The sequence below is a fragment of the Lepidochelys kempii genome, chromosome 20 (assembly GCF_965140285.1).
Source record: "Lepidochelys kempii isolate rLepKem1 chromosome 20, rLepKem1.hap1, whole genome shotgun sequence".
NCBI classification, from domain to species: Eukaryota; Metazoa; Chordata; order Testudines; family Cheloniidae; genus Lepidochelys; species Lepidochelys kempii.
Window position 1 is genome coordinate 9,135,609 of NC_136399.1, and position 22,978 is coordinate 9,158,586.

Here is a 22,978-nt window from a genome sequence, read left to right on the forward strand (position 1 = left end):
GGGGGCAATGAGCCTGCAGAGCCCCATTGCTGGGGGGGGGCAGATGGGTCTGCAGAGCCCCATTGCGGGGGGGAGGAGCAGATGGGTCTGCAGAGCCCCATTGCTGGGGGGGGGGCAGATGGGTCTGCAGAGCCCCATTGCTGGGCGGGGGGGGGCAGATGGGTCTGCAGAGCCCCATTGCTGGGGGGGGCAGATGGGTCTGCAGAGCCCCATTGCGGGGGGGGGGAGCAGATGGGTCTGCAGAGCCCCATTGCTGGGCGGGGGGGGGGGATGAGGCTGCAGAGCCCCCCGGCTGGCTCCCAGCCTTTCGCCCCGGTGCGGGCAGATGCGGGCGGCAAGCGCGGGGCGGCTGCACGGGCGGGACGACGCTCCGCCGAGCGAGCCCCCCTCGCTGCTGCCCCCACCCCGCCCAGGGCAAGTACCTGGCCGCGAGCCCCGCCCCCTGCGCTGAGTGACGGCCGCCGCGATCACATGGGGGGCGGGCGCTGCGCTCGCCACCTGGGAGCCGCCGCGGCCGGGGCTGGGGGAGGAGGAGACGGAGACGGAGACGCGCTGGGGATGCGTTCGCCGCCGGCCGCTTGGGCAGCACCAGCCGCGGCCGGGGCGCCGGCCCCCTTCCCCATGGAGCGGGGCTGCTGAGCCGCCGGGCCGGGCCGGGCCATGGTGGCCGCCGCCCCCGCGGCCGCCGCGGCGATGAGGAAAAGCTTCCTGGTGCCCGAGATCAAGCCCCTGGATCAGTATGACTTCCCCCGGGCGCGCAGCGCCGCCAGCCTGGCCTGGGCGCTGGCCAAGGGCTACGGGGGCGCAGGTACCGCGGGCCGGCTGGGGGGCAGGGGAGACGGCAGGCGCCGCGAGGAGGCGGGGAGGGGCGTGGACAGGGGGATCGGGATTATACCGGGCTGGGGGGGGGGGAGGTGGAGCTAGAAGGGCCTGGGGATCTGGCTGGGGGGGGGTTCTGCATTATGGGGGGCTTGGAGGGGTACGTGCTGGGGGGCCGGAGTGTTGGAGAGGGAGGGCAGCTACATGGGGGGGGTGCACCTGGGAAGAAGAGGGGGATCTGGATTATACGGGGCTGGGGGGTAGATGGAGGCAGGGATCGGGGGGGGGGGGTTTCTGGATTATAGGGGTTGCGGGGGCAGGTACTGAGGAAGGTTTGGAAAGCTCCAAAGGCCCGGGAGGGGGAAGCCCAGGATATAGGGGGTAGGGAGAGAAGAGAGGGTTGGATTATGTGGAGGTAGGTATGGGCCAGGAGATCCCTGATCACAGGGTGGAAGGAGGAAGAGGGAGTCTGGGCAATCCGGATTATGGGGGGAGAGATGAGCTGTAGTCTGAAGGGGGGGGGGGAAGGGACGAGAATCCAGAGTACATGGGGAGGAGACTTGGTTTGTGGGGAATTTCCTCTTCCTTGTCCCCTTGCCTGCTCTCTGTCAAATGTAGGTGGCTGGTTTGGGGGTCCCTGAGGGGAGGGGCCTGATTTTCTCCCTGGCAGGAGTGGGGTGGTGGTGACCACCCCTCTGCCTGGGTTTGGCTTTGGGGGGATTTGGGCTCTGCTGGTCACACCCCCCTGCTGTTGACAAAGGCCTCTATGCTGCTCCCTGGGGATGGGTCCCTTGTGGGGTGGGGGAGATATCCAGTACCCCCATTCCACACCTTATTGCGGTGGGAGAGCACTTAGCTGCTGCAGTGGGGTTGATGGGGTCTCTTTTTTTCTGGAGGGAGGGGGAAGGGAGGGAGTCCCCCAGCTCCACTCACCTGCCTGCTCAAAGCTGGGGGCAAAGAGGGGTCCCTCCCCTGTGCCATAACCCTGCCATGCCTCTTCCTAGCAGGGCCCTTGTTTCCGGGTGCTCCTGCTGTATGGCCTGGCATCTGGCTGGCTCTGTAAACGCCCAGCCCGAACAATAGGCTAGAGTTTTTGCCCTCCATCTCAGTGCCCAGAGGGGCTTTCTCTGGCCCTGGTGGGTTGTGCTGCACCAGGGATAGGGCTGCGTGGTGTGTGTGTGGGTGTGGGGGCAGTGGCAAGTGTGGGTCTGTCACCTGCAGTGCAGACCCTCCCTCCCAGCAGCTGCGACATATGAAAGGGCTGTCTGAATATTCAGGAAGATGGGGAGTGGGTGTGAGGGGGTTGTGTGTGCTGGTCTATCCCCCCCAGCCCTGTCTGCAATCTGTCCCCAGGCCTGCTCTGTGATTGGAGAGTGTGGAGTGGGGGGGATACAGAAGGGCTGGGATTTAATCTCCATGTATTTTTCTCTCCCTGGCTGGCTTTCCCTGAGGCCCTGGGTGGGCAGGTGTCTCTCCTGGCGGTGGCAGGGCGGAAAGGACCTGGCCGGCAAAGGGTTTTGACTGAAGGCCGTGTTTGTTCCTCTATTTGTGTCTTATCTTGGATGGGCAGAGGGGGCTGCTGTGCCTGACACCCCCAGCGCCTTACTCTCCAGCCCTTGGGCTGCTCTGTATTGTCTCCCGGAGTGCCGAGGCCCTTTTGTTGCAGTAGCAGGCCCTGGGTGGTGGGAGCCGTGGTGACGTGTGCATGGCGCTGCTTTAACCCTCTGCTTGCTGCTGCTGCGTGCCCAGGGCCGTGGGCGGCTGGCTGGTGCTGTGCCCCGCCCTGCCAGGCTGTGATACTGGCTGTGTCCAGTGGCCTTGGCAGGTGTCACTGTCAAACCTTTATCTCTCTATGATGACGCTGGAGCTGGAAAAGCCCAACTGGGGGAGGGAATTGTCTGCACTGCTCTGGGGTGCTGCCTCCAGCAATGGGGCTTCTGCTGGCCTGCCCTAGCTACTGATGTGACCTCATGGGGAGACAGCTGGCTTGCCAGCCTTCCAGGGTGTGTCCCTGTGCCCAGGGCACCTGGCTAGTGCTGGCACCTGCCCTGGGAATGCAGCTCCAGAAGCCTGGCTGGCCAGACTCTCTGAGTGAGGAGTGACTGCAGACATTGCCTGGGGGCCCAGAGACTGAATCTGAGATGAGGAGGGGTCCCCTCTGGGTGGGAGCTTCACGCGGAGCCCAAATTGTCCCATCTCATCAGTGGGGTTAGGCCTCATGTGCTGGCTCCTAGATCCAGGATGTGTGGGCTTCCACTGCCCTTACCCAACACCACCCCCTCCCCCTGGGCCCCTTTGGCAGGGCAGCATGGGACTGGGATCAGTTGGCCAATAGGGTCTTCCCCCCCTCCCCCCCCCGTCTCTGTGGGGTCCTGCACCAAGCTCCGTCTGACCTGATGTTCCAGGAGGCCCGGGGATCAACTTTGGGTGATGGTAGTGAGGGGCAAGCGAACCTTCCCATTCAGGGCTCTCTGTTCCTTCAGCCCCCCAGAACCGTGTCTTTTACCCCATTCCCCTGAACTCCTGACATCCCTGGCTCCCAGCCAGCTGTGGGGCTCTCCTGCCTCTGCCTGGCCTCTGATCTGCCCCAGATGTCTGGCTGGGAGCAGCTCTCTTTCACACAGGCTGGGGATGGGGTGGGGCCCCCCCCAAACCTCCTCCACACGCTGGCTGGTGGGGAAATTCCTTTTCCCTTCTAGTGTTGTGTGGCTGGGAATGGGAGGGGTGGCAGAAGGAGCTGGGAGGGGGCAGTGCATCCCCATTGGGGTGGGTGCTAAGAGCCCTGTGTCGCAGGCACATGGTGATGAGAGAGGGAAGCCCCACTTACTAAGCAGCCAGCCTGGGGGGAGGGGGGACGTTAAGCTGATACTGCTGACCTGGAAGTAATGTGGGAGGGCTTGAAGGCAGAGCTGCAGCCCAGGCGAATGCTTCTGGACTAGGGGCTGGCACTCTGTCAGGGTGAGCGCTGCCAAGGCCATGGGAGAACAAAGAGCTAGCGGCCTGTGGCCTGCTCTGTGTGGGAGTTACTCACTGGCTGCTAGAATGCAGCTGGCTCTGGGGTGAGGCTTGGCACTTCAGAGGAAGTGAAGGCAGGTCCTGCCCAGCTGGGTGTTACAGGGTGTGGGACAGGATGGAGTTGATGACAGCAGGGTCAGGGCAGGGTGCAGAGTTCACCAGCCTGGTGCTGTATGTGGAGCGAGGGAGGGGGCCCAGCTGAGAACAGGTTCCCCCTGTCCCTGCCCTTCTGTGTCACACATAAACAGCCCAAGCAGGGAGGCTGCGTCATCTGCTTTGGACCCAGGCCAGGGTGGCCCTGGTGGGGCAGCGTCAGGTTCAGAGTCTAGGGCCCTGCTGGGAAAGCATACTTATCTTCAGCCCTGGCAATGCCGACACCTGCCGGCAACCCTGCCGACCTGAGCTGGAAACACACAAATGTTTGCATTCCAGCGCTGAGGCCCGGTTGGGTTTTGGGCTGGCTGTGGACTGAGTCAGGTCCCATCAGCGCTACAGACCCAGTGGAGCTGGGTGGTGGGTACGCAAGGCCCTGGTAGCTGCTGTTGGTGTCTGATAGGAGTGCCTGCAGGTTCTGCCTTCGGGGGGTGGGGAGAGCTGTTGTGCTGGCTACTGCATGGGCTCCCCCAGCTGAGATTAAGGGGCCCCATTGGGCCCAGGACTGCATGGATCCCTAATAAGAGACAGTCTGTGCCCCAAAGAGCTCCCAGTAAGTAAAGTGTGGTGGGGAAACTGAGGCACAGAGTGCAGCTGCACAGCAGGTCAGTAGCAGAGCTGGGAATTGAACCCTGCAATCCTGACTCCCAGTGTGGAGCTGGAGCCACTACACCCCACTGTGCCCCAAAGGCCAAAATTGCTCACCACTCTTTCAATTAAGCTTGGCTCAATGGGCCAAGGCTCCAGCGGTAGCCCCTACAAGGGTTCCTGCCTTTTGGAACTACAGAGATTCTCATCAGCACCTGCAAACTCTCCCGCTGCAGCCAGGCGGCTGTTCAGAGGTGTCACAGGCATTGCAGGACCCTGTCTCCATCCCAGAACGACCCTGTTGGGGCAGGGGTGCGACCTGTGGTAGCCCAGCGAGGCCTGCGGGGACCGGGCCTGGAACGCCAGTTCGTTGGCACGTTGGTGTCAACACAGGCAGCGGCACGAGCACCAGACGAGTCCTGACAGGATCCTGGCCCAGCTGCTCCAACGCCATGTTCAAACCTGGTGATTCAGGCAGGGGCGGGGACTCCTGGCTGCTGAAGTGCTGCAGTGGGAAGGCTGGGAAGGGAAGCAAGCCGGTCTCAGCTATGATCTGGGCAGGCTGGGATTGCCAGGGCGAGGTGCCTGGGTATGTGCTCCGGTCCCACCCCAGAGCCAGTCCACCCCGATCGCACTGACCCCAGCTGCATCCCCTGATGCCTGTTGTACCCTCCTCCCCCCCCCCCCCCCCCCGGCACTGTTTCTAGGGGCGTTCCCGCTGAGTCTCTCTAGAGAGCTGTGCTGGGGGAGGCTCTTGCATCTGCTGGAGGGAGGTGGGTGATGGGGGGTGGGGCGCAGGGAGACTGTGGCGTGAGCCCCCAATGGAGGTGGGTATCTCTGTAACCCACATCCCCTTCCCTCACATTGTTTGGCTCCTTTGGGGATGGGAACGGGCTTCTGAGTATCTTCTCAGTGCAAAGGGACAGAGGCCAGTGGGGGAAAGCTCCCACAGCCCCTGTGGCTATCCCAGCATGGCTGGGGTCTGCTGAGCCTTTGCTGTCTCTGCCTTTCCCAACCTGGAGAAGGGCTGTGGTGTGGGAGAGGTAGCCCCTGACTCCCTCACCCCGGGGCTGCTGCTCCTCCTCAATGAAGACCGGTCACTGATTCAGAGCCATCTGGATCGCTTGGTAAACTGGGCGCATGCAAACAATCTGCCTTTTAATCTGGTTAAATGTGAACGTAGGCATCTAGGGACAAAGAGCGTAGGCCAGACTTACAGGATGGGGGCTCTGTCCTGGGAAGCAGTGACTGGGGATCATGGTGGATCATCTGCTGAACATAAGCCCCCAGTGTGATGCTGTGGCCAAAAAGGCTAATGCGATCCTGAGATGCATAAACGGGAATCTCAAGTAGGAGCTGAGAGATTTTTACCTTTGTTTGGCACTGGTGTAACTGCTGCTGGAATCCTGTGTCCAGCTCTGGTGCCCCATACATCACAAAGGATGTCGGTAAATTGGAGAGGGGTCAGAGAAGAGCCATGAGAATGATTAAAGGATTAGAAAGCTGACTTAGACTGAGCTCTGAGTCTATCACTACATTCAGCTTAACAAAGAGAAGGTTAAGGGGTGATTTGGTGAGTCTACAAGTACGTACATGGGCAAAACTATTTAATACTGGGCTCTTCAGCCTAGCAGACAAAGGTCTAACCCTATCCAAAGAGTGGAAGGTGAAGCTAGACATGTTGAGAGTGGAGGTAAGGTGTACGTTTTTAATGGCGGGAGTTACTATCTGTTGGCACAGTTTACCGAGGGTTGTGGTGGATTCTCCTTCACTGACTATTTTTAGATGAAGATGAGGTTTTTCTAAAAGCTCTGCTCTAGGAATTAGCTTGGGGCAGGTTCTGGCCTGTGCTGTACAGGAGATCCCAATGGTCCTTCATTCCCTTGTGATGTCCCGGTGCCCTGGCAATGGCAGCAACAGTGCATTCTGGGATCCCGGATCTCCGGTGAGGAGCAGGGCTTCAGGGTACTTCCCCAATGGGAGGCGCTGCCCTTCTCTACCAGGTAGGCTGTGGGCCCATGTCCTTCCCCACCTCCTCCAGGGCAGTTGCAGGGTCTGGCACTCCCCACAGTGGCCCAGACTCTGAGAGCGGCTCTTGTTACTGCCCAGCTCTGGCTTCTGGCCTGGCCAACAATGGGACCTCCGGGGGGACGAGGAGAAGCAGGGGGTGGGGCTGCATGGCAATGGGGGGCAAAAACCCACCTCAGGCCCTCCACCCCACCAGGAAGAGACTGGTGCTGCCCCCGAGCATCAGGCAGGTGCAGAGCGACTCCACAGGGAATCCGGGACAAAGGCTGTACAAGAGTCATTTAGCCTGGGGCCAGGAGTTGGACTGTCTCGCCCCATTAGGGATGGGCGATCCCCATATTTGGAGCTGGCGTGGGACCCCACTGGGGGCAGATGTGCAGGCACTGCAGGGAGTGGCTTGTTGCAGCTTCTCCTTGCCTAGTGTAGACAGGCCCTGTCAGCCCTGCCCCAGGCTGCCAGCTCTCAGGAGTCGGGGTCTCGAGGGTAACAGGGTGCCGGCCCCTTGGCAGTGACCTCGCTGTGGGTGGGTAGGGGAAGGGAGAGCCAGTCTACCTATATTTTTCTCTAATCCTGGCTGGTCAGCTATGTGCCACCGCTCTCAACTAGTCCTGGCGCTGCCTTAACCCCTGGGCCTCCACAGCCACCGTGTCCTCTGCCTCCGGTTGCCCACACCTCCTATTTGCTGGAGCCATCTCCAGTTCTCGGTGCCCAGCTGCTGCCCCTACTCCTAGCACAGCATGCTAGTCCCTGCAGCCTGGGCTCCCAGCTCTGAGCAGGTCCTGCTGTGGGGTGGGGGCAGGGGGTGCCTTCTCCCCCAGGCCCATGTCTGGACTGTGCGAGCCCATCCCAGCTTGGGAGATTTCCTTCCTGATCCCCTCACTAAGGCTCAGCTGATGCCCTGATGCACTGGATTCAGGAGGGATGTGCCCCATCTTACCCCAGCTAACATAATTCCAGACGCTCATGTGCTGCATGGACTACAGGCCCCAGCAGGCCCTGCTGCACCTGGCCCCGAACCATCAGGTGGCACGGCTTGTTGGGGCCTGTTGTCTCCGGGGGCCGTGCCCCTGCCTTGGAGCTGGGTTTCAAGCCTGGCTCCTGCCAAGCGACTGGGTGTCTCACATCATGTGCACCCGTGCAGGCCCCCAAAGTCTTGTGCCATGGCTCCCCGGGCACCTGCACCTGCCTCCTGAGTGCTGGGGGGCCGGAGGGAGTGCTAGAGAGGGAGGGCAGGTTACACCGGGGGGTGTGTGCGTGCCCCAACAAGCACGCACACCTGGGAAGAAGAGGGGGATCTGGATTATACGGGGCTGGGGGTGGGCAGGTGGAGGCAAAGGGATCGGGGGGGCTGTGTTCTGGATTATAGGGGTTGGGGGCGGGGCAGGTACTGAGACAGGTTAGGAAAGCTCCAGGGGCCTGGGCAGGGGAAGCCCAGGATATAGGAGGTAGGGAGAGCAGAGGGGGTTGGATTATGTGGAGTGGAGGTAAGTATGGGCCAGGAGAACCCCGATCACAAGGTGGAAGGAGGAAGAGGGATGCTGGGCAATCCGGATTATGTGGGGAGAAATGAGCTGTAGTCTGAAGTGTGTGGGGCGGGGAAGGGACGAGAATCCCGAGTACATGAGGGAGGAGACTTGGTTTATGGGGAATTTCCTCTCCCTTGTCCCCTTGCCTGCTCTCTGTCAAATGTAGGTGGCTGGTTTGGGGGTCCCTGAGGGGAGGGGCCTGATTTTCTCCCTGGCAGGAGTGGGGTGGTGGTGACCACCCCTCTGCCTGGGTTTGGCTTTGGGGGGATTTGGGCTCTGCTGGTCACACCCCCTGCTGTTGAGAAAGGTCTCCATGCTGCTCCCTGGGGATGGGTCCCTTGTGGGGTGGGGGAGATGTCCAATACCCCCATTCTCCACCCTATTGCGGTGGGAGAGCACTTTAGCTGCTGCAGTTCGGGTGATGGATCTCTTGTTGCTGGAGGGAGCGGGGAAGGGAACAGAGGAAGTCCCTGTGGGGTAGAGAAGCTGGCATCTCATGGGGAAGCTGTGCTGGGAGGCGTTTTGGCTGGTATGGTGGGGGCAGGGCATCGCCTTGTGGGTTAGTTGGGGGCTGGGAGTTGGGCATGTATCTAAACACCCCCTCTGTGCTTGTCTCCCAGTCGGTTACCATTATCCCTATTTCCCCACCCGAGGACTGGCATGATGGGGTGGGGAAATAGGGGCCTCTTGGGTGCTGGGGGGAATGGAAGGGGCTTCTGGGGTCCTGTGGGAGGCTGCTGCTTTCCAGGCTGGGACATGAAGGCTGGGGCATGCCCATTCCACTAGATACCACGTTTTTAGCCACGCCTGTCTGTGCCTTGCCTGATTGGTCGGGAAAGTCACACAACAGCATTCCCATTGGCTGATTGGATGGGAGCACAAGCCTTCCCACCGTGAAGCTGGTGGCATGTCCTGGGTGCAGGTGCTGTGTGGGCCTCCCTGCCACTGGCATGCCCTATGAGTGACCAGGCCAGCAGCTGGGCATGGGATGCAGTACAGTCTGCACCCTTCCCTGGGGCCTGGCTGTGGAGATGGGGGCAGCATGTAGGTCAGGAAGACCCCTTCGCAGCGATGCTCACAGCCCCAGGATCAGGGCCTTTCTCTGGGCCTGGCTACATGCGAGGCATTGGCATCTCCGGAGCAGGAACACCGGGCTGCCATCTCCAGGACGTGGCCAGGGGCTGGCCCCGAGTTGCTGGGAGGGTGCGTGCAGGGGCCTTCGTGTCCTGTGCAGCTCCGCCTGGTGGCGTGCACGCCGTGGGCTCTTATTTGGTGATGTAGATATGCTGCAGTGGTGGCTGCAGGTCCCAGTGCTTTGGCAGCTAGGGGTGAGCCAGGTTGGGGGAAGAGAGGCCTGTGGGTGTCTGCTTGTGCCAGCGCTTCCTGCCCCATGTTAGGGGAGTCTCAGGGGGGTGCCCAGGGGTGGTAGACTAGGAGTTCAATCTAGTTAAACAACGAGAAGGTTAAGGGGTGACTTGATCCCAGTCTGAGTTCCTAAATGGGGAACAGCTATTGGCTGAGGGGCTCGTCCATCTAGCAGAAAAAGCCCCCCCCCCCCCCCCAGCCAGGCTGAAGCGGGACAAGTTCAGCCTAGGAATAAGGTGCATGTTTTTACCAGGGAGGGACCAGATCCCCCAGAGCGTGGGGGATTCTCTGTCGCTGGCCGGCTGTTACAGCAAGGATAGCACTTTCTCTTTCCGCCCTCAGGGGCATGAACCGGGTGGTCCTGGGGCCTGGGCTATCCGGGAGGTTGGACTGGATGATCACAGTGGTCCCTTCTGGCCTTGGAGCCTATCCGCCTCCTCCAGCTGTGGGAGCCCAGTGGGGGCTCTGCAGGGATCCCTGACATCCAGCCTCAGGGGCTGGGCCCAGCTCCGGGCATATGCTGGGGGCTGTGTCCCTGCCTCATGGTCTCCAGGAGGCTGGGTGGCACCGTGCCCTGGTCCCAGCCCCCACTGCAGCCTGGCCCAGCCTGGGGACTCTGCAGATGAGGCTAGTGTGCCCTGGGTTGGTGCTTGAGATGCTGGGGCCTTGGAGACTGTTCCCTTCACCTCCCCGCTCCCCTCCCCTGGGATTCCCTCCTGGTGCTCAGAGCAGTTCTGCCCACCCCCTGCTCTCACAGCAGAGAGCGGGTGTTTGGGGTGCTCTGTGTGGGGTGTGCCCCTGGCTCCCACCTCTGGGCAGCTGAATGTGCGTGGCTCCCATCTGCATGCCTGACAGGCTGGGGGAGGGGCTGTCTCCCAGCTGTGCTTATCCAAGATAAAGCCGGGCTCCCCGGGGGTGAGGGAGGTCTGGCCCCGACCCAGCGCTGCCCTGTTCTCCTCACAGCCTTGCCCAGATAAGCGGCTCAGGAGCTGGCAACGGGGCTGGATTAGCTTGCTGGCTTGCATCGCCGCCCGGTGCAGGGAGGCAGCCACCTCTGAGGTGGAATGTGGCAGCTGCCCAGCTGTTTAGGGCAGAGAGTGGAGGAAGGTCCCAGTGGCAGGGGGCAGGGCTCCCAGGAGTCCTGACTTACTGGGTTTGGGCCCTTGTTTCTCTGCTGCTGTTGGCAGCTCCACACTGATTCTTTGGGGGCTGTTATCGGAGCCCTGCAGCCAGTGGGTTCCCGCTGAGGTCGGCATAGGGAACCTCCAGCCAGTCATCCCAAAGGGCAGGAGTGGGGCTGTGCACTCTAGCCCCCCAGCTCTGTCACGCAGGCCCTTTGTGTCGATTCCTGCCGCTCGCTCTCCCTTTCCACCCAGCCTCAGCGGGGTCTCGGGGGCCCTGTGCCAGGGCGTGTTGCTGTGGCTGTCACAGGCCTGTTCTCCCTCCCCTGAGGCTGCCCTGCCCTTGGACCTTCCCCACTCTGCCCCTCTGAGCCGGGCTCTGCGAATCTCAAACATCAGGAGCTGCTTGGGAAGCAGTGTCTGAGCCCTGCAGCCCCCCGCTATCGCAACCAGGGCCCCTTAATCCCAGTCTGCTCCTTCCTCCCCTCACTCCTGCACACAGCTCCTTTAATCCAGAGCAGAGATCCCGCTGTGGGGCGTGATGTGTAGCGGGGCTGAGCCCCGTTGCGCTAAACTGGGATTACGTAACTATGCCTTGGGGGCTGGGGTGTCTGCACCCACACTCACCCCCACCCCGTCCTGGGATCTGGCTGTTCCCAGCGTCGGCCGCTGGAGGGGCAGGCAGGTGTGGTGGGCACGGTGCCACAGGGGGGCGTGGTGTCTCCATGCTGGAGCTGCAAGTCCCGTGTGCAGCAGGGACTCTGCCATCAGGTGATGCTGACTCAGCTGTGTGGGCTGCCCCACCTGTTCCCTGGGGGTGGGGGGCACTCTCCCTGCTCAAGAATGTCGTTGTCCCCTGGGTGCGCATGCTCGTGGGGGTGGGGGAGCTGGTGCACAAATCTCATGTTTTATGTCCTTTCTGCGTAGAAAACAGCATCAGGAGGGCCCGTCTCTTCCTGCCTCTTTGTGTGGGAGGGCGAGGGGACTGTAAGGGGTATGTGCACCCTGCCCCCCTTATGTCACCTTGGACATAAATGTCGGAGTCATTGTCAGTGAGTGGGGCAGAGCCAGAGGGAGAACCCAGGAGTCTGGGCTCCCAGCTCCCCTGCTGTAACCCATTAGATCCCGCTCCGCTCCCGGAGTTGGCAATGGAACCCAGGAGTCCTGGCTCCCAGGCTGGCCTATTGAGAACAACCTGCTGAAGCTGGTGGGAGCTGTGGCGCTATCTGGGTTATTGATCAGCCCCTTTCCCCCTAATATAGGCCTGGTGTCTCTGTGCCCAGTGATCCCCCTGCCCCAGCAGCCATCTGTGGCAAGGGGCTGGCACAGTGACCTCTGCACCCATGTCCCAGGTTCCATTAATCCCAGTGCATCTGGGCTGGCTGAATTCCCTCCGCACCTTGGTGAGCCTGGGGTTAGTGAGTGAGTCCCCTTCCCTGTTGCTCTCCAGCCAGCAGCCCCCCCGCCCCCGAAGGGATACTGCCTCCCTGGGAACTGCACCCCCAGGGAAGTTCTCCAGGATCTGTCCTGCGAGTTCCCAGTGTGGGGCTGTGGGGTGACTCCAACAAGTCTTCTGAGGCTGGGCCCAGGGCCAGGAGCAGCCGGCCTGGCTGGTTTCCCTTCCCCCCCCTTAATGGCTCCTGCCTGAGGATTACATTGCAGGAGGTGTGTGAGCAACCTGGCATCCCAGCTGGGGGGGGTGGGGAACTCATGGTGTGGGGGAGCCAGGCTGTGCCTGCACTGGGGGTGCCCATGGCAGAGTGGGCAGGGGTTCCAGGCAGGAGCACCTGGAATGCATGTGCCATCAGAGCAAAGACTAACCCCTGAGTGCTGCATTGGGTGGCAGGGGGGCATTGCACCAGTTCCATGGCCAGCAAGGGGGGCACTCCAAAGTGCCCCAGATCAGGCTGGTGCAAAGGAGTTGTTCCTAGCAGCTGTGGGGCCTCCTAGGAAGGTGACTGGCTGCTGCTTCTGCCTGCCCTCTGGGCACTATGCTAGGAGGGGCTAGGGGTGCTGGCTCAGCCCTGCTGTTGGGGATGGGGTGGCACAAGGACTCTGGAATTGGTCATCTGCAGTGGCTGGGAGCTCTTGGCTCTCTCATGGCCCGTCATAGTGAGATCCAAGATGACAGCACATGGAAGTGTCAGAGTTGAACTCATGTCTGAGGGGTAGCAGTACAGAGCACTGCCTGCTCCATGCCCCCAGGAGCAGAGTGGGAGGTTGGGCCAGTGAGTCTCAGCCCCCCCGGGAGAGCTTGCTGCCTGTCACTGGGTCCCAGGTAAGCCTGTCTCAGTCTTGGTGGAGCCCCCCTTGTGATGACTGGGGCAGCCCAGTGGTGTCATGGCCACTGCACTGCTAGTGGGGACTCTCCCACAGTTGGGCTGGGGCCCACTCTGGCAGGGTGGGGAGTGGGTTCCACCTCAGCCAGTCTGCAGCCGTCTCTCCTGGCTGCTGTTTGAGGGGAAGCCAAAGAACCAGGTTGTCCTGGGGCTCCTTGCTGCTGGACGGGCTGACTGGGCTGTGGGTGTGCTCTGGGGGGCTGCAAGGGTTGGGATCATCCCCCTGTGCTCTGTCTCATGCTGGCTGCTATGCCCCTTCTGTCCCTGGGAGTGACCCCCCCCCCTTCCAATGCACCTGCCCGTCCCTCCCCATGCCTGGGAACCCTGTCGGCTCCATCCGCCTCTGCCTGACGCCCTGGCAGCTCTGGGCGAGGGAGGCAGCGGGGCCATGGCCCATGGGAAGACATGTCGGCCCCTGCTTCTCATATCCTGAGACATGTCTGTACAGGTGCCACGTGGGGGGCAGATCCTGTCTGGGAGCTGGGAATCAGGGCGGGGGCCAGGCTTGCTGCTGTTGGGCCCCACAGGGGCTGGGGGTCCCCTTCTCCAGCACTGACGGTTGGGGAAAACCTTCTCCTTCTCCAGTGTCCCCTATAGGGGGGAATGTAACAAGGGAGGAATTTGGGGGCTTGGTGAGTGGGGCTGTGGAGGGAAAGGGGGCCATGGGAATTGGCCTATGGGAGGCCATGGGGATTCAGGGGGCTGTGAATGGGGTGGACCGTTTGGGGCATGGGGGAGCTGTGAGAGGCTGTTGGGGGATAGTGAGCGAGGTGTTCTGGGTGAATGGGAGCCATGGGAGATCTGTGGGGATTCTGGGTGAGTAAGGGGCCCCCCCCAGCAGCTCCTCACCCCCTTCTCCTTGCAGAGAACGTGCCGGAGGAGCTGCGCGATCCCTTCTACACGGACCAGTACGAGCAGGAGCACATCAAGCCGCCCGTGACGCGCCTGTTGCTCTCCTCAGACATTTACTGCCGGGCCTGCCGCCAGGTGCTGCCCCCCGACGATGTGGCAGCACCTGCCCCCAAGGACAATGCTGCCCTGCTGGCGCTGCTGGGGCGCCGTGGCCTGGCCCCCACCCACCAGGATAAGGCTGTCAAGGAGGCCGACCTGCGCCAGAAACCCATCAAGATGGTAAGGGCCAGATGGGGGGACCTTCTGGTGACTGCTTCAGGGGTGCATGTTCCAGTGCCGTAATGGGGGGGAGGGGGTGTCTGTCTAGGGTCCTCCAAACAGCCGGGGGAGGCAGCTTCCAGACTGCCCCGTGTCTCCCTGTGTGTGGGTATGTCCTGTTCAGGGACCTTCCTATGCATTGTGTGGAGAGAGAGTCCCTGCTGCGGGGTGCCCTGTGGTTCCGGGTGCCTGGACACCCAGGGCAGTGCATGGTTGTGGGAGGTGCCCAGTGGGGCCTTGGCTGGCTGAGGATAGGAGGGTGCTTGGAGCCCAGGCCATGTGCTGGAAGGGGCAGATGCTGCCAGGGCAGGGAGTGGGAGCTGTGGTGCCCCTGGAATAGGCTTCTTAGGGGGAAGGGTCTGAGCCCAGCCCCGGGGAGGGAGCAGGCACCCTGGATTGGGCAGGTCTGTCCCCACTCTCTGCCCATCCTGGCTGCCGCCTCCGCCTGCAGGCACTGGGCACAGGCCTGGGAAGTGCATTGGCGTTGGGTGGGGCCTTTACGAGCTGGGATCCCGGCTGGCACCTGAACCACCCTCAGGCCTCTCCCGTCCCCCTCCCCCTATCTGCAGGCTTGGTGCTGACCTGGGGGCCCTGGCTGTTGTGTGTGCTGGGGGGGACTTTCAAACCCAGAGAGGGCCCCCTCCCCTCTTCAGGCTGGGCCAGGTTGCAGGGTGTCCAGGTGTAAAAAGCAGAGGGGGCTGGTGCCCTGTGTGGGGTTAATGCTGTCTGGGGGGGGGGGTGCTATTTGTAGGCAATCCCTGGTGTGTGAGACTGGGGCTGTGAGCGCAGGGCTCCTGACTGGGGGGCCCCAAGGTGGCACTAGCCAGGGGCTCTGGGAAGTCAGGTCAGCTCTGCCGGGAGCAGCTGCTGTCTGGGCTGGATAAGCCCCAGAGGCTGCGGGGGGAGGGTCTTGCCAGCCTGCTTAAATCCAGGGGTGATCTGGGGGGAGGGAGGTCTGCTCCTGTAGCCTGGAGACTATAAAACCTGCCAGCGTGGGCTGGTTGGGGGCCCAGCTGTTGGTGTGGCTCTGCCAGCAGGGGCCGGATGAGATTGTGGCGTGCCGAGCTGTGCTCGGATTGCTATTAATGCTGCCCTGGTGATCTGGCCGTAGGGCTCTGGCTCAGCCTGGGAGTGCGGGGCGCGGTGTGTGTGTGTGTGTGTTTTGTGCACGCACACGCGTGCCATATATAGATGGCCTGTTCAGAGCCGGGGAGGGGAGACATTCGTGCCGGGCACAGTGAGAGCACAACCCAGTTCTCTGGGCCACACACTGCTCTGGGAGGAGGCGCGGGGGAATCACAGCCCTGTGGCAGGCTCTCCTGCGTGCCCCCAGCAGGGTGCCCTGGTAGCTGGGCTGCCCTGGGAGGGTGTGGGTGGCGCTCAATGGCAGCAACGAGTCCTGGACTCCCAGTGCCTGGTCTCGAGGCCTGATGCCCCAGGGAGCTGGCTCTGGGACCTGCTGCCCCTGCAGGTGGGGGTGGGCACCCTGGGAGAGCTGGGGTATGGGCAGGGGGGACACTGGGCCCTTTTTGGCTTCTCCCCTGTGCTGAGGGGGAGCAGGCAATGGGGATTAGAGGCTGCTCCACAGAGCTGGGGGGGTGGGGAGCAGCTGGCTTGCTGCCAATGGGAGCTGTCGTGGCACGGGGTCTATAGCCGGGCTGGGACGACTGCTGGGATGGGACAGGAGAGGGCAGCCCTGCTGGGAGGGAGTGATGGTGGAGGATGGGCTGGAGGAGTCTTCCTCAGCTCTGACTCCCAGGAGTGGGCAGCTCTGGGCAGGGCTCCCTTGCCCTTTGGGCTGGGCTTCCTGGACAGGGACTGGCCGGGGTGGGGGGGCTGCAGGTCCCAGCCCCAGCTGTCTAGCCCAGCCCCTAGGGGCGCTATCAGGGCACAAACTTGCTAGAAGTGTCCCAGTCCTGCCTGGTTTAGGCTCTGTCAAGGTTCCTTCCCCACTCTGAACTCTAGGGTACAGATGTGGGGACCTGCATGAAAACCCCCCTAAGCTTATTTTTACCAGCTTAGGTTAAAACTTCCCCAAGGTACCAACTATTTTACCTTTTGCCCTTGGACTTTATTGTTGCCACCACCAAGCGTCTAACAAAAATAACCGGGAAAGAGCCTGCTTGGAAACTTCTTTCCCTCCAAAATCCCCCCAAGCCCTACACCCCCTTTCCTGGGGAAGGCTTGATAAAAATCCTCACCAATTTGCATAGATGAACACAGACCCAAACCCTTGGATCTTAAGAACAATGAAAAATCAATCAGGTTCTTAAAAGTAGAATTTTAATTAAAGAGAAAGTAAAAGAATCACATCTGTAAAATCAAAGAATCATAGAATATCAGGGTTGGAAGGGACCCCTGAAGGTCATCTAGTCCAACCCCCTGCTCAAAGCAGGACCAATTCCCAGTTAAATCATCCCAGCCAGGGCTTTGTCAAGCCTGACCTTAAAAACCTCTAAGGAAGGAGATTCTACCACCTCCCTAGGTAACGCATTCCAGTGTTTCACCACCCTCTTAGTGAGAAAGTTTTTCCTAATATCCAATCTAAACCTCCCCCACTGCAACTTGAGACCATTACTCCTCGTTCTGTCATCTGCTACCATTGAGAACAGTCTAGAGCCATCCTCTTTGGAACCCCCTTTCAGGTAGTTGAAAGCAGCTATCAAATCCCCCCTCATTCTTCTCTTCTGCAGGCTAAACAATCCCAGCTCCCTCAGCCTCTCCTCATAACTCATGTGTTCCAGTCCCCTAATCATTTTTGTTGCCCTTCGCTGGACTCTCTCCAATTTATCCACATCCTTCTTGTAGTGTGGGGCCCAAAACTGGACACAGTACTCCAGATGAGGCCTCACCAATGTCGAATAGAGGGGAACGATCACGTCCCTCGATCCGCTCGCTATGCCCCTACTTATACAGCCCAAAATGCCATTGGCCTTCTTGGATGGCCAATCCAAATCAGGATGGTAAATACCTTACAGGGTAATCAGCTTCAAAACATAGAGAATCCCTCTCGGCAAAACCTTAAGTTACAAAAAGACACAAAGCCAGGAATATACATTCCATCCAGCCCAGCTTATTTTATCAGCCATTTAAACAAAACAGAATCTCACACACATCTAACTAGGTTGCTTATTAACCCTTTACAGGAGTTCTGACCTGCATTCCTGCTCTGGTCCGGACAGAGAGGACCCTTTGTCCTCCCCCCAGCTCTGAAAGTATCTTGTCTCCTCATTGGTCATTTTGGTCAGGTGCCAGCGAGGTTATCCTAGCTTCTTAACCCTTTACAGGTGAAAGGGTTTTTTCTCTGGCCAGGAGGGATTTAAAGGTGTTTACCCTTCCCTTTATATTTATGACAGGCTCCATGGCTGTGGGGAAGGAGAATGACTCCCTCCAATCCCAGCTGCTGCCCTAGCTGGCCAGGCTGCCCCATGCCCTGTCAGAGCAGTGCCTGATCCCCGTCCTCGTGGGAGACTTGCCAGGCCCATGCTGCCATGGCGCTGTAATCCCCATCCCTAAATCCCACAGGGCTGGGAGAGCCAGTCTGCCTAGCAAGACTGCACTGGTCTGTCATCCTCTCCCACACTGCATAGCCTAGGCTAGAGGGGGCATTGGCCCAGTGGCCCTGGCTGTGAGGGCTTATAGAGTGTCTCTTCCTAGTGCAGACTCTCCACCTCTGCCATAGCAATCATGTGTCTGGGCTGGTCCCTCGTGGCTGATGCTGGCCAGTAACAGACCCCTCATGGGCAGGGGGCTCTTTACCTCTTGCATGGGAGGAAATTCTCTCCCTGTTGGGGACTCAGCTGGGGGTTGGGTCTGGGTCTGCCTTAAGTGGGTGTGAGGGTTTATGACCCTTGTGAGCATCTCTCCCAGCTAATGGAGCTGCCACTGTCCCACTGCTTACAGAAAACATCTGGCTCCTTCTCTGACCCGCTGAGATCCAGTGGCAGGCAGTTCCGCAGGCTATCTGGGGCTGATCTCTATTACCCAACTGGTGTTTCTTCTAGTCAGCCTCTCCAAATCCCTGTCACAAAAGCCCCTCTCTTTCTCTCCTCTTCCCCCACACGTCTGTCTGGGCCAGGGAAGGCTGAGAGTCAGGTCAAGGGGTGTTAGCTGCCCTGTTTAACTTCGTGGCCTAGACAAAACAAACCCTTCTTGGGCTGCCTTCTTCAGGAAGGCGAGTGTTCCTTGTGTCCTGCACTGCCCACCCCCGCCCACCCCCCGTGGTTCTGCCCTTGGCAGCTTCTTAGGCGATACTGGCATAACACACCCCAATTTGCCCCTGCTCAGCCCAGGCCTGGCTAATTGGATTCTTCCCCACTCGCTGGGGGTTTCCGGGCAGGCTCCGTCTGACCCAGTTGTTCTCCAGGGAGCCTGACCTGAGCTGCCCCGTATGTCTGGGATCCAACCCCCTGGGATGGGAGATAGGAATAGGGGAGCCCAATGCACACTGGAGTCTCTAGGCTTGGTGTGGGCACTGCCATTGGGGCCTCTGTTGCACCCACGCTGGTGCCTGTGCCCTGCCCTATGGGGGATGGGCTCATGTTAATGATTGACGAGCTGCTCTCTTAAGCAACAGCCGGCTGGATTCCTCACAGGCTGTGGCCGTGGGGGAGCTGGGAGCACCGGTACCAGGGTCGGAGCTGCGCTAATCGGGTTAAACATTAGCCACAATGGGATGCCAGGGGATCTGTCCAGGGATAATTGGCTTGTGTGAGGATCCTATTACCCCTGTCTGGCAGAGAAGTGGGGGCTGGCTCCTGGGGCACATGGGCTCCTCTGCCTGAGGTCTGTGGCACTGGTGTGAACCCTGGGACCCTGTCAGCCCAGCAGGGCCCTGCCCTCCCGCCCCCTCGCTCTCACGGGTTCATATTAGTGGCTCCAGCTGGCTAATCCAACAGCCCCGGGTGCTGGGGAGCCCTGTTGCTCTCCTGGTGGGGGGAGAAGAGTCACTAGCCCCATGTTGATGAGGGGGAAACGGAGGCACAGAGGCTGAAGGGGTTTGCCTGAGGGGACACAGCCAGTCAGGGGCATGTTAGGAGGGGCTGGTGTGTGTGTGGGGAATTTCTGGGTTGGACCCAGCTGTGGGCCTGGCAGAGAGGGATGCTCTCTGGAGTGGGTCATGAGGTTGGGATGCATAGCAGGCGAGGATGTGTCTGACAGTTCTGTCTCTCCATGGGGGGCTGGGGCAGGGTCTCTGGCCAGGATAGCATGCTGGGGTGGGGGCAGGGGCAGGGGCTGGTGATGGGGTCTCGGGGGCAGTGTCTGATGGTCCATTCTCCCTGCAGGGTGCACACCTGGCAGTGATTGACTCCTTGATGATAGCCTTTGCTGTGGAATCCACCCACTCGCTGAGCACCCCCCCGGGCACTGATCTGGGTACTGGTTCCTGGGAGCAGAAGCTCCTCTGCTGGGTGGACACGGTACGATATTGGGGGAACTGTGAGGGGAGCCATGGCCCCTGGTGCTCCCTAACTTTGGGATGCTTGTTCCCAGGACACTGCTTTGAGTGGGCGCCCCCATCTGACACTGGGAGTGGTCTCTTTCCACCCTAGAGACTCTGGCCCTCGAGCCCCTGTCAAGCTACCCTCTTCCTGTAGCATTGGGGGGAGGGGCTCTCTCCAGGCTGGGGGGCTCTCCCTGCCCCAGCACAGACTAATCTGTCCCTACCCCCACAGGTGAACCGCAAGTTGCAGGAGAGCACAGAGCGTGAGGGCTCGCAGCAGCCAGCACCTGGCACAGAGGGCCAGGCCCAGGCCCAGGCCCAGCCCCCAACAAGCGGCCCCAAGGTGGGTCTGTCTAGCACTGTGCTGAGGTCTTCCTATGGGGGGAATGAGGGGGTTTGTGTGGGACCCTCTAACTCGAAGCAGGGTGAGTGGGCAGGGCCACTGCACCATGGTGGGTGGTGTGGTGGGGCCATGGGGTATTCCCGGGGCTTGGTGGCATTAACTCCTTCAGGGAGGGGCTGTGGCTGGTCTCTGGAGGCCATGGATGAACCTATCCCCAGGGGATACCTGCCCTCTCCTGCCCTGCTGGGAGAGGGGGGTCCCCCACTGTCCATCCTCAAGTCTGCTGCTGAATGTCCCCTTCTTGGCTGTGCTCTCTCTATCTGTGTGTGTGTTGGGGGTGCGGGGGGGATTCTGTGTGCTCTGACCTCCTGGGGGTGATGGATCCTAGTCTCTCTGCTCCCCTCTCACCCCATGCTTCCCCCTCTGGGTGGTGCTCCCTGTGCTGCCCTGGTGGCTGCTGGGTAAGCAAGGGGCAGCTTCGTGCTTGGGGATGAGCAGAGGTGGGGGGCATTTCCATGCCCCCCTCCTGCACTCAGGGGAGGGAGCTCCCCTCCCCCACTGCTGGGCATGCAGTCTGCCCTCCCTTGCTGTGGTGCTGCCCTGGGGCAGCTGGCGTGACCCCTGCGTGGCTGCCCGTGGGCCCATGCAGGTTCGCTGTGTGACTCTTCTCTTCTGCGTCTCTCTCTCCTCCTTCCTGTGGCCTTTCTCCTTCCTCTGCGTCAGTGTCCCACCAGGTGGTACTGGAAACTGGTTCCTGTAAGTGGGTGGTTTATTTACTCTCCCCTCCCCCGTGTCAACTCTGATGACCGGGGCTGTGTCCTGCCAGCGCTGCTGGATGTGGGTCTGCATGCCAGGAGACCCCCCCCCACCCTGAGCAAAGGATGCTGGGGCCCCCCAGCACTGTGGGAAGGATGTCCCCTGTGGGGGGAAGGGAGAGGGGGGTGGCAAGCCAAGGACACTGGGAAGGATGGCCCCTGTGTGGGGAGTTGTGGTGGTGGGGAGGCGGCAGGCCCCAGAGCACTGTGAGAAGGATGGCCCCTGTGTGGGTGGTGGTGGAGAGGTGGCAGGCCCAAGGGCACTGTGTGGGGGACAGCCCCAGTGAGGGGTGATGAGGAGAGGCCCCAGCATTGAGGGAAGTTCCTACTCTGGAAGGGGTGGTGGCCCAGAGCATTGTGGGAGGGTGCCTGGGCGTGGCCCATGGGGGGGGAGCGCTGGGTCTCCTGGATGCCATCCTGTCCCTTGGGGGTGGGGAGCAGCAGCCTCAATGGTCTGGGTGGGGATCTCTTGGGTGGTGAGTCTGCTGGGCTCAGAGCAGAAGATGCCCCGTAGACCCCATTGTGGGGGATTTCTGCTCGGGGGTAGTGCCTGTCTCTTGAGGCCAGCAGATGGTGGTGAATGCATCCCAGCATCCTTTGCTCACCCCCCCCCCCCCCCCATGCATCCCCTTCTTTGGTCTCTTAGCTTCTTACACACAGGTCTGTGGCATCTGCCCTGCTGAGAAAAGCCGGAGGGCAGGGGTGGGAAATCCCCACCTGGTGGCTGGGAAGGGAGGAGCATTGCCTGGTTCTTGCCAGGTTCAGGATCCATGGGCGGGGAGGGTCAGGTAAGGGTATATAGGACTGTCCAGCCTGTGACCCTAAAATGTACCCTATGGCTTCACTGGGGAGAGTTGGGTTCAGTAATGGGCTAAGAGACCCAGGAGTGGGGGAGTCAGACAGCCAATCAAAAGCAGCATGCTGGTCACATGACATTCCCCCTTCTCTTTTCTTGCTCTTATCCCCCCCTAGGGGTTAGGGTCCCCAGCGCTCTGGGGTCCTGGCTATGAGCAGGAGGGTGCCCACCCCACAGGGTTAGGTTAGAACTGGGTTTGAGGGGTGCCCCACAGTCTAGTTGGGCTATAGGGAGGCATCTGTGCATGTTAGGAGAGGGCCACCCTGGGGTGGTGCCCCAGAAGGTAGGGCTGTAGAGTGGTGCCCCCCACAGGCCTGGCCAGGCAGCAGCTCCCTCCCTGTGGCGCTCTCTCTGGCAGCCGCTGGGCCCCCGCATTGACAAGGCTTTCTCTTTCCTTTGCTGTTGCATCCAGCATGCCATCGCTTTTTGTTTGAAGGAGTCGGGGAGTAAACCTCCTGTGGTAACGTATCACTCAATGCCTGTGCCCGCTGCTGCGTCTGCCACACCCACGGAGCTTAGTTTTGTTCTGTTCCATCCCCTGCCCAGGGGGCTGGTTATTCCTCCTGCAATGCCTCTGCCCCCAGCCCATCTCCCCGCAGCAGCAGGCATTGCCCATGCTGGCAGGTTTGGAAGTGCAGTGGCCTCCGGGCCTGATGGGGTGGCATGAGTGACAGGGGCATCACTTGGTATAGGGCAATGGGGGCAGCTCCCCCAGACCTTGGTTTGCCCCCACCAACTTTTCATAGGTCTGTGCTCTGCTACGTCACTCCCCGCCAACTTTGCAGGGTACAATAGAGTCACATGTAACAGGTCTATGCTAAGGCAGCTTTGCCCCCCAAAGGCTGCCCCTGGCGAGCGATAGGGGTTTTTGGACAGGCCTAGCGACATGGTGCCATCTAGTGGCTGCAGCCCACCCCGTGGCCAAGAGCATGTATCTCGCCATGGGGGTCCCTCCTAGTGCAGAAGGTCCCAGGTTTTCATTCCCTGTGCTGGCATACGCACCACTGTGCCCCCACCCCTCTTGGGTTAGATATGGGGTGGCCCAGGTGTTGAACAGCCCCAGAGGAGCTGCCTGAAGCTGTGGATAGGAAGCCCTGCGTCTGACTGGAGTGTCCATCGCCACCTCTGCTAGGGAACTGTGAGCCCCATGGACTCTGCTTTCCACCAACAGGCCTGCCATTGCAAGGGAGCAGCACAGGATGGATTGCACCCCCAGCCTATGTCAGGCAGGTGGGGGAGTCTGGTTCACAGGCCCGTGGGGCCACTGGGCTGTAATGGAGCAGCTGGTGGCTCCTGGACCAGACAGCACCTGCATTCCGATAGGGTCGCCTGACCCCCGCCTCTGTTGGGGTCCTGCAGCATCTGGGCCCTGGTGTGTTGCTGGGGGCAGGGATTCC

The 22,978-nt window shown here is 60.9% G+C and overlaps 1 protein-coding gene across 4 annotated transcripts in view; it reads left to right on the forward strand.

Annotated features, from left to right (window-relative positions):
• Positions 1 to 480: 480 nt before the first annotated feature.
• The window catches only part of CAMSAP3 (calmodulin regulated spectrin associated protein family member 3), a 35,671-nt gene continuing 13,173 nt past the window's right edge, over positions 481 to 22,978 (forward strand). The window contains exons 1-6 of one of the 4 annotated variants that reach the window (XM_073319249.2): positions 481 to 808; positions 13,820 to 14,085; positions 19,410 to 19,544; positions 19,800 to 19,910; positions 20,634 to 20,666; positions 21,994 to 22,041. In XM_073319249.2, coding sequence (XP_073175350.2) covers positions 661 to 808; positions 13,820 to 14,085; positions 19,410 to 19,544; positions 19,800 to 19,910; positions 20,634 to 20,666; positions 21,994 to 22,041 — 741 coding nt within the window. In that variant the 5' untranslated portion in view covers positions 481 to 660. The remainder of the gene's footprint in view (positions 809 to 13,819; positions 14,086 to 19,409; positions 19,545 to 19,799; positions 19,911 to 20,633; positions 20,667 to 21,993; positions 22,042 to 22,978) is intronic. The other 3 variants (XM_073319252.2, XM_073319251.2, XM_073319253.2) reach the window with 3 other exon arrangements.